General features: G+C 46.2%; 1 protein-coding gene across 1 annotated transcript in view; it reads left to right on the forward strand.

The window, feature by feature from the left end:
• Positions 1-1902: 1902 nt before the first annotated feature.
• Positions 1903-9938, forward strand: part of LOC116221766 (Down syndrome cell adhesion molecule-like protein 1 homolog) — a 21343-nt gene continuing 13307 nt past the window's right edge. Inside the window, exon 1 of the mRNA XM_031572915.2 lies at positions 1903-2797. Within this exon, the coding sequence (XP_031428775.1) occupies positions 2548-2797 (250 nt within the window). The 5' untranslated portion in view covers positions 1903-2547. The remainder of the gene's footprint in view (positions 2798-9938) is intronic.

Raw genomic sequence — 9938 nt, forward strand, 5'->3', positions numbered from 1 at the left:
GTGTGTCTGTGCTAGATAATGTGTGTGGGTATTAGTGTGTGTGGTGTGTTTGAGTGGGAGGACAGGCAATGTTCTCACTCCCCACCTGTTACATAAGTATGCGTGTGTGTGTGCATGCTTGTGTGTGTGTGTGTGTGTGTGTGTGTGTGTGTGTGTGTGTGTGTGTGTGTGTGTGTGTGTGTGTGTGTGTAAAGTCTGTACGTTAGAGACAGAGGCCGTAGGAGTGTGAGGCCAGCGGATGTGCTTCTGTGTGTTTTATTTTTGCTCTGAGGAAGAGAGGCAGGAGAAGACAAGGAAGGAAGGAGAACAGCTCTGCCCTCTCCTCCTCTCCTCCTCTCGCCCTCTCCCCCTCGCCTCCTCTCCTTCTCTCCTCTTCTACTCCTCTTCTCCTCTCCCAGTCATGTTATTTTACCCAGACAGCTGTACATGCCCACGGGCCGGATCCAAACCAGATCTGGGCCGTATGAGGGCCAGATTGAGATCAGGGTTAAAGGGTTGAATGTATGTCCCTTCCTGCCAGCCTCAGCCATATTGGAATGCCTTTCAGCATTTGTGCAAAGGAAGATAAGTGTTCTGATCAAATGCGTTACCTGAACAAAATTGTAAGACCTTGCTGTGTTTGTGTTCGTCCCGTTTACTCCCATGCGTCCACCTGCTAGTTGAGCTTCAGAGATGATGATCAGGGTTCAAAGGTCATGAGTGTGGTGCACATGGACCCTATACACAGCTGTACAGGTAGTCCAAACCCTTATGAGAGAGCAGGTACTGGGAGGTTCTCTGAGGCAGCATCTTAAGACGTGGCTGTCCTTGCCTACACAGAACTGTTTAAAGGTTGTTAAAGGTTGCGTTAATGTGTATATTTTAGAGATTTTGTCTGGAAGAGAAACCATGGTTTCCCTGAGGAACATACATTAACAAAAAGATAACCAGCAGTTGTAGGCCTGCGCTATTTAACTATATCCCTTTTTACTCAGCTCATTGTTGGCACCATATACTCTCGTGTAGATCGCAATGTGTGAGCGTCAAGCACGTTTTATTTTGTTTTCACGTTTCCAGGGGATTTAGACAGCCACGGAGTAAACCAGGCCTTTCAGGGCCAAATTAATGTGTTGCAAAGCATGTCACTTTGACGGATATCTGAGTGGCTTGTTTCTCTCGCGGTTGCCTCGCACACTCTATAATCAATAACATTACCGCACGTGTTACTGTTCAATAATTACACGAGAAGGTTGAGGGGGCGTGGAGCGCGCGCACTGATGCGGAAAGTGACAGGCCCAATGCGGTTACCGAGGGGGAGAGGCGAGTGTGCCTTCGCATTGTTAGTGCCTTTGAAGTAGCTGCGGGGGAGTTGTGGCTTATTTTAACACCCAGCCCTGGCATGTTTTGTCATTGTATCACAGTCAAGAGTATGAATAGCCATTCAACTCGCCGTCAACTTTGGGTAGGGCGCAGCACAAATCTGGAGCTCACATCCCTGCCCCTCCTGACTGTGCAGATTGTCACCGCTTCGCACCGTTTGATCATACAAGCATGTGGGCTTCATATGCGGTTCATCTCAATAGCCTAAAATCTACTTGGCCATTTTGTGTCTGGCATTCTCCAGTTGCGTGGCGGAAGTTTGGGTTATTCCAGCACTCATCTGAGCCATGTTGTGCTCCACTCTGTGATTGCACGTTACCGTTTGTGTAGAGAAGGGCACTCCGATTTAGTGTAAAACTGTAGAGAGGCGTGGTTGCCTCGGTAAAAGGGAACGCGGCGACTCTCAAAACAATAGCGATACATAAATACACTCGTCTATATTTCCGCCTGTTATATCAGTCATGCTGGGCAAACTACGATACAGCAGTCTGTGATTACTCTGTGCGCTTTTGAACCCCCCACACCTGACCCCCCCCTCCCCACACCCCTCGCGTGCCGTGTGTGTGTGTGTGTGTGGCGCGCGCGTGCATGATGAAGTGGGTGCGTGTATCACTGAATAGGCTTTTTACAAAGGAAGCATTGGGAGACAAGGAGGAAGACAAAGGGAAACAGAATCCGCTTTTGTTGATTATCTTGCTTTAAAACGTCCGCCACTTCATTCCAAACAGTTATCCACAAACGAGTCTTTGCAGCGGAAAGCAAAACAAATCATAAAAAAAAAGAAAGAACCACTCGTGCTGTTGGCAAGTTGTAACACAGAATATCTCATAGATGCGTAAAGCGATCCTTCTTCGAGAAGTAACGGTTGAGTGCGCGCGGTCTTTCTGTGCGCAAAAACAAGGTCCACCCTCGCGGTCCTCAGGTGAGCGCTTCCACGCGCTGGAGACCTGCCGCGCACGGTGGCCGCCGACCACGTGCACTCTTTACTTCTGTGAGGTCCGTTTTTATTCAGGCGCCTCCCCAACCACCCCCGCCGCCCCTCTCCCTCCACCTCCACCCCCCCACTAAACAAAATTCTATCCGTCATTTCTATCTCTCTCTCTCACTCCCGTTGGCCCCCCATGCGCGCTGTGCCGTACCTCTCCATCGTGTCGCATCATTAGACTACTGGAGGAGGGCCCCTCGCGGATGACGGTCCCGTGGAGGGGAGGGTACGGGAGGCGGGACCACAGGCTTCTCCGCTTCTCGGCGCGGGCGAGTCTGGGACTAGGGCTGGAGAGATCGCCGGGGAGCATCGTCACCACTCCAGCACGGAGCGTCGCCTGGCCGTACACTGCGCCGTGCACACGTCGGGATTGCACACCATTCCAGAGAAATATACCCTCTCTTTATGGCATGTGGCTGGTAACTTTATTCCTGCTGTATTCTTTTCAAGAAGGTACGTGGAGGTTTATTTGCATTGGCTTCATTTTTTCATTCGTAATTTTCGGGCAAATAGTTATCTATGTTAAAATAAAAACGCCCCGAGATGGTTATTTGCATGCCATGTTGTTATGTATATTATCCTATCTTGCTAAAAAATCATGAGGCAAAAAGCAGTGATATGTTTAGTTTCAGCAGGAGAGGAGCGCTGCTTTTGGGCAAAGTGGTGGTCTGTTGAGGCTTTCCTGACAGACAGTGGGCAGAGTGGGCATTAAGTTTACCCATCCCGTTCAGTTGAACAGAATGCCGTCAAGTATGTGTTAAACTGTTGTTGTGTTGAAATTTCACCCTACATTGGACGGGGTTTGAGATCCAGAGGCGCTGGAGAGGGTTAGGTCTATGTGTGTTCCCGTGCGATGGTCCATGACGGCAAAGATGGGGAGATAACACGATTTGTATTCATGTTATGAATATGCTGGGTGGTTATGAATATGCAAAATGTCGGGAGAGAACGCCAGGCAGAGATCTAGATGAGATGCTGTAGACAGGGATGTGCAGGGCTCTTCAATTGTACTTTTTGGTTATGGAATAAAAGTAAGTTGGTGAGTGAGGTGTAAACGTGTTTTCAATGTGTGGCCGCCTAAATTTGGGTTTTCTTTTTATGTAAAATTCAGATGTGTTTTTTTTTTTCTCCTCTGACGTACCGCGCAACGGTTGTGTGTGCAGTGCTATCAGATGGCGAACCAGATATGGGTTTTGATTTCAAGAAAAGATAATTTGCCTGTTGTTAACTTGAAATGTTATGTGCCACACAAAAAAAAGAGTTTCTTCACTTGATTTTAGGCTATTTTTATAAAAGAGAAAACCTTACACGGGGTCCCTAATTATCAGTAGTGCAATTAGTGTTCCTCCATTTTCTGCGCGACCAGATGCCGCTCTTGACCACTGATTATAATCTCTGTAGAAAAACAAGCTTCATATGAAGGCAGGACCATCGTTTTTTCTTCTTTTGCCCCAACTGGGTTTTAAACTCCAACAATTTTGGGGGGGGATTGGTTATCAACTGTCCTATTGCTCGTCAGGGGCCAAGAGATTGAGATTGGGTGTATATCTGATGATCTCTCTGATATGTTTGTCTTCTTCCTTTTCTCCCTTCTATTTTGCATATGGTGCATATTGGGAAATGATCATGATTCAATCCAAAGTTCATTTTTGGTGTAGGTTACTGTGGGGCCATGTTGCAGTGGGTTTACGCCTCCCTGTGTTATCTTGGCTTTTATTTGCGCTGTGAAGTGTTAGGCTTTAGTCGCTTACCCACAGCTGTAATTACCCGGCCCCTCTCACTCTGCCTCTCAACAGCCTGAGCTTTTGACGTATGCTGGGTGCTGCTCTTGTGTGTGTGTGTAGCTGTTTTTGTTGTATTTAATTGGATTACAATGCAAATTTCGATTATATCGCCTTGCCCCCAGACGACTGAACAAGATGTAATGCTCTCTCTCTTGCTCTCTCTCTCTATGTGTGTGTGTGTGTGTGTGTGTGTGTGTGTTCGTGCGTGCCCGGGTGCGCGTTCGTGTGTGTGCGTGTGTTTTGTAGAGGAGGAGGGGGTGCAGCGGGCCGTAAAGTGCATTGAAAAGGGATATAGGTTAGACATCCAGATAGCCAACCAACTTCTGCTTTTTTTTGTGTCTTTTCCTTTTACTTCATTTTCATAACACCAGATCAGATATGTGTATTTAAGTGCAGGTCTGATACTGTGATAAAAATAATAACTCTGTTGTTTTCGCTCATGGTGGCTCAACGCGATAGGGGAAGTAAAATACACGTCAATTATCATACATGCATATGCATAAGGACTGCGTATTTTTTCGAGAGGGCCGCGCCTCCCACTATATTTCTCACTTTCAAGGAATGCAAGACAAGTGTCCACATCGAGCCCAGATCCTGCTGATAGGATACATTTTTACCAGACAATTTGGGGTGTTTTTTTTTTATCTCCGGCTGTTTTCGTTCGACCAGCTTTCAAATGATCCGTCGTCCGACTGATAGCCTATCCTAGTGGTGTAGACGTGACCCGGACAAGTTCAAGCTTATTGCCCCACGCACACCTGAACCCGTAGCTGGGATGTAGAGGAGGAGGGAGGAGACATCTACGCCCCGGTGGTGTCTGGAGGCCCGATCTGTCGTGTGATGGGTGTATAATGAAAAATGCACCACCGCTGCTGCAGTATTAGACATTATGAAAATTTCAGGGGTTTTGCATTTTCGGTCATTTGTTGGCCTATTTGTATTTGAATGGCATACATAATAATAACAACAACCATAATAATAACACTATTATTAATTCTGTAATTTAATATGTTTTAAAATATTTATATTTTATTCCTTCAGATCGAACTAATATTAACTGTGGTCGGAGGAAGACCTGTTTTTGTCTTTATCACAGCATGGTGGAAATAATGCGCCAGGCCCACACTAAAACTATTTTATCAGATTTGTGTAAAACTCAGAGAAGGCCTCATCCCTAACACCTATTATTCCCAGGTTTCTTTCCCATCTAATCTGCTATCGACCCTATATTAAGAAAGGGAAATTGTGTTGGTCTCAACTGTGATGGTTTGAATGTGTTTAAAAACAATTTTAGCCTTTGTGCAATTCATCGTTTGGGTTTCTATTCATTGTGTCGCGCTTGGTTCATATTCATCGCCTGAACAGCCATCTACATGCGCTTAAATAGAAAATGGAGGATGGCCTCGCTGTGTGTGTGTGTGTGTGTGTGTGTGTGTGTGTGTGTGTGTGTGTGTGTTGCGAGTCCAATATTTATTTTAAGGCTCAACAGTCGTCAGGTTCGTCGAATGTGTGTGGCGGCTGCGATATTATCCGGTCTGATCCGATTTTCTGAACATTTGCCTAAATTAAAATGTGATTGAAAGAGGATTGCCACGTCCGATTCAACCCTGTTTACAGCTACATTTATTATTATTATTATTATTTGTATTATTATTATTATTATTACTACTTTTAATTTAGGAATATTTTTTTTTCTATTTAGGTGCCATTATTTTAATGCGGTACATCATGTGTCTTGCGATGCTTTTTTTTTTTTTTTTACAAACAAGACACAAAAAAATAAAACTTTGAATGTGCATAGCCTATATTTGGGCCGGATTTTCACCTCTAAACTGGTTGCAATGTCACCTCTGTACCCCCACCTCCCTATTTTGCCTCAGCCTGCTCGCCCTCCTCATAGAAATATGCAAAATTGGTTTCACTTCTATTTTTTTCCTCCAAATCCCCTGCTCTTCCCAGCTGCGCAATTAGTGTGGAGCTCTGCCGCATCCCCCACTCAAAAAGTAAATCAGGTCACCGGCCATAAGGGCGCCATTTATTTCTATGAAAACGCCATCTCTCTCTCTCTCTCTCTCTCCCCCCCCCCCCCCCCCCCCCCCCACCCCCCCCCCCTCCCCCCGCCCCTCTCTACCTCTATCTCTTCCATTGACGAATTTCCTTTATAAGTACTACAGTGGATTTTTCTAACATTATTGTTTTTTTTCGATATCTGTTGTTGTAGGAGACACTACACTGTACCCTGCTGGTAAATCAAACCCTGCCACGTTGTTTATAGCCTAACGGTAGAAAGTCAAGATCATAAACGAAAGCTTTCAATTCATTGTTGCAAAAGGTCTAGCATGGCGTACCTGCAGGACGTATCGGCTTTTATTTCACTTTAGACTTGCTTCTCATCGATCATCAAACTACCCCTAAACTTAGAGAGGATGCATTGAAGTCGGTGGCATGTCACCGGAAACCTCCAGGTGGACGCTTTCCTTGTGATGAAAGATACTGGACGTGAGTGCCATTGAAGTTTGCAAGATTGTTCTATCCCATAAACTAATAAGTAGGGTATGTTATGTTAGCCTACTTTATGCTAAGAAACCTATCTCTCTCGCCCAGTACTTTGTTGGCTATTTTACAAAATGACCGTAATCGTACTGCTGGAAATCGGATGGATTGACGCGATGCACCTCCTCGGTTGCCGTCCCCTCTAGCGCTCTAAAATAACACCCTCTCGCCTTACCTGTCATTTCATTTTCAAGTGCGGTCAAAATAAATACCTACTTGTCAGTTTCACATCACGGCGGTGTCTTGCTCTAGTGAACACCGCCCGTGTTCTTGCTGTGCGTTGTTGAACGTGCCGGTGAGTGATCAGTGGCGGGGCGAGTGGTGAGGGTAAGCGTGCTATGAACCCGACACCTGCGCGCCTCGCTTGTCCAGCTAATCTGAAACATGCATAGTCGCGCTTTACTGACAGACAACACCACGACTAAGACATAGACATATAAGAAACCACACGGACGCAAAACTACGGCGTCATCCGCCGAGTCAAAACACTTCACTGCGTCTTGCCAGTGATAGGAGCTCCGATGACTGACCAAATCAACAAGTACTCCCCATCACTCCACGTCAAGCGCTGTCTCATGACTTCTCAACTCGAGTTCAACTCGTATGTCCATGATTTCCCTTGAGCAGTGATTTCGCCAGAATTCATAGCTGGGTCACTGACGTGGGCGATTAATCAGGAGTGTTAGAATAGTGTGCACCGAGAGCCCTTCCTCTGATGGAAAGTATATACTACACACAATATATTATATAGAAACAGTTATAGAAAGTATATACTACACAAAATATAGTATGTAGGATCAGTTATAGAAAGTATATAGGCTACCACACAAAATATATTATGTAGGAACAGTTGTTAAAGCAAACTGAGAGCTAATGTGACTTGAATGCAAGACCCAGCAGATCTTCCTTAGGCTGTGGTTGAAACCAGCACTACACAGGGCCAATTACTGGCACTATGGTGAACGGCAGACATAGCTACACATGACACGTGGCATTTGGCTATATGGCGGCTGTATATGTGATGAAACTCTCTCTCTCTCTCATTCTATCTCTGTCTCTCACACACACACTTGAAACACACACACACACACACACACACACACACACACACACAATCTCTCAAACACTTACGAATGGTAAACAGGAGCCAAGCAGATATCTGAACAAAAAAGTATGAAAACAGCATGCAGAAACACCGCCGCAGACTGACACTCGCTTCAACTGGGGGGAAAAAAAAACAACATAAAAAAACCTTCCCTTTGAAGTGCTTATGAGTGAGTCCTCAGTAAATGCTGAAATTGCTGGCTTTTTCCACTGACACTGCACATTCTGGGGGATGGGGTGGGTGGGGGCTCAAACTCTACTGATGGGGGGTAGGGGCTCCCTGCGTTGCCCCACCCTAGGGCCTTGCCACCCACCCTCAACCACACCCAATCAGCACCTGACTCTGGGCACGGATCGGGCACGGATCTGGCACGGAACTGGCACGGAACTGGCACGGATCTGGGCCAACGCCGATTTCCATCAGAACCTCTCCGCCACAAACCTCCTCTTTCCCTCATGCCTCCTCTCTATTATCTCAGCGTATTCAAATGACTTAAAATGGCTGCCCCCTTTCTCATACACAGAGCCTTCTCCTCCAACACTATGACACATGTGCGTGCGTGTTCACTCGCCACACGCTCCTCAGGTCTGTTTTCCCCTCTTCCGTTACCTTTCTTTTGTTACTTCAACCCCCCCACCACCACCCCCCACCCCCCCCATTAACACATGTGTTTGTGACAAGGGCCTTTGCGTGTTCCCCCCCCCCCACACACACACACACACACACACTTGTGTCCACTCACGCAAAGCCCTGCGAACAATCAAGTGAACTGTAAACACACGGTGGGGTGAATCCACTGAGGCCAGAGGACGCATGCGATACACACATACAGTGCCTGGCATGCGGTTTCGTGAGTCATTAGCATACAGGCATCTCTCCTAGCAGGAGACTAGGATCTGGATAATAAACCCAGACCCTTACCCCTCACTGACAGGAGTGTGTGTGTGTGTGTGTGTGTGTGTGTGTGTGTTACAGTCTTTATTTTTTAGCTTGCCGCTCAGCACGGTAGCCATTGACATTTTTGCCACCGACACAGGCAGGTTAAGTGTCCCGATGGGTCCGATACCTCTGCCGTAAATCTGTGATTTAAGCATGAGCCGTATCATAGCCAGATCTGGGCCACATATGAGCCACATCAGGGCCAGATCTGGGCCGCATGTAAGCCAGATGGAGTCAGACGGCCCGCCCGCTATGAGGGAGATGTGCCTTGAAGTTAGCCCCTTGCCTTACTCCAGTCACTCACACGTGATGGCCCAACAGGATGGGCTTTTCCAGAGGGGCAGCAAAGTCGGTGACGAAAACGCAGAGAAACTTTGTTCCGGCTGATGTCTGCGCATCCAGTTGTTATGAGATGATAAGATGTATTTTTGTGTTGCTAGGTGCATGGAGAAAGACTGAGAAAGAGAGTGCATAGCGGTGTGAGACTTTGGATACTGAGTGTATAGGGATGTGTGTGTGTGTGTGTGTGTGTGTGTGTGTGTGTGTGTGTGTGTGTGTGTGTGTGTCTAAGCAAATGTAGATTAGAGTCAGAGAAAACTGCATTATGCATAAAGGCTCACCATAGGCAATATCCCTCTCTCTGCCATACATATTCATACTCCATTTTCGTACTGACTGCAAAAAATTATATTTAAATATATATATATATATGTGTGTGTGTGTGTGTGTGTGTCCGTGTACGTCTGTGTGTGCATGGGTGTATGTATATCTGTGTTTGTGTGTGTGAATATGGGTGTATGTATATCTGTGTATATGTGTGTTTGTATGTGTGTGTGTGTGTGTGTGTGTGTGTGTGTGTGTGTGTTTGTGTTTGTGTGTGTGTGGGTGTGTGTGTGTATCGGTGTATGTGTGTGTGTTTTTGGGTGTATGTGTGTGTGTGTGTGGCACAAGGAAAACAAAAGATACATAAGAAGACAGAGAAGGAGGGAATGAGTAGAGAAATATTTCGCTAGTGTTTTTGTTGTTGTTGTTGTTGTTTTTTGTGTGTGTGTTTTTTGTGTATTGTTTTGTTGTTGTTTTGGGGTAGATGGGAATAGGGGAAGAGAATGCTGCTTTGGATGGCGTCCTCCATTAACATCAATGTCTTTGGATAGAGCATGCATGAGGGAGAGAGAGGGAGAGAGAGAGAGGGAGAGGGAGAGAGGGAGAGAGG

This window comes from Clupea harengus, chromosome 9 (genome assembly GCF_900700415.2).
Source record: "Clupea harengus chromosome 9, Ch_v2.0.2, whole genome shotgun sequence".
NCBI classification, from domain to species: Eukaryota; Metazoa; Chordata; class Actinopteri; order Clupeiformes; family Clupeidae; genus Clupea; species Clupea harengus.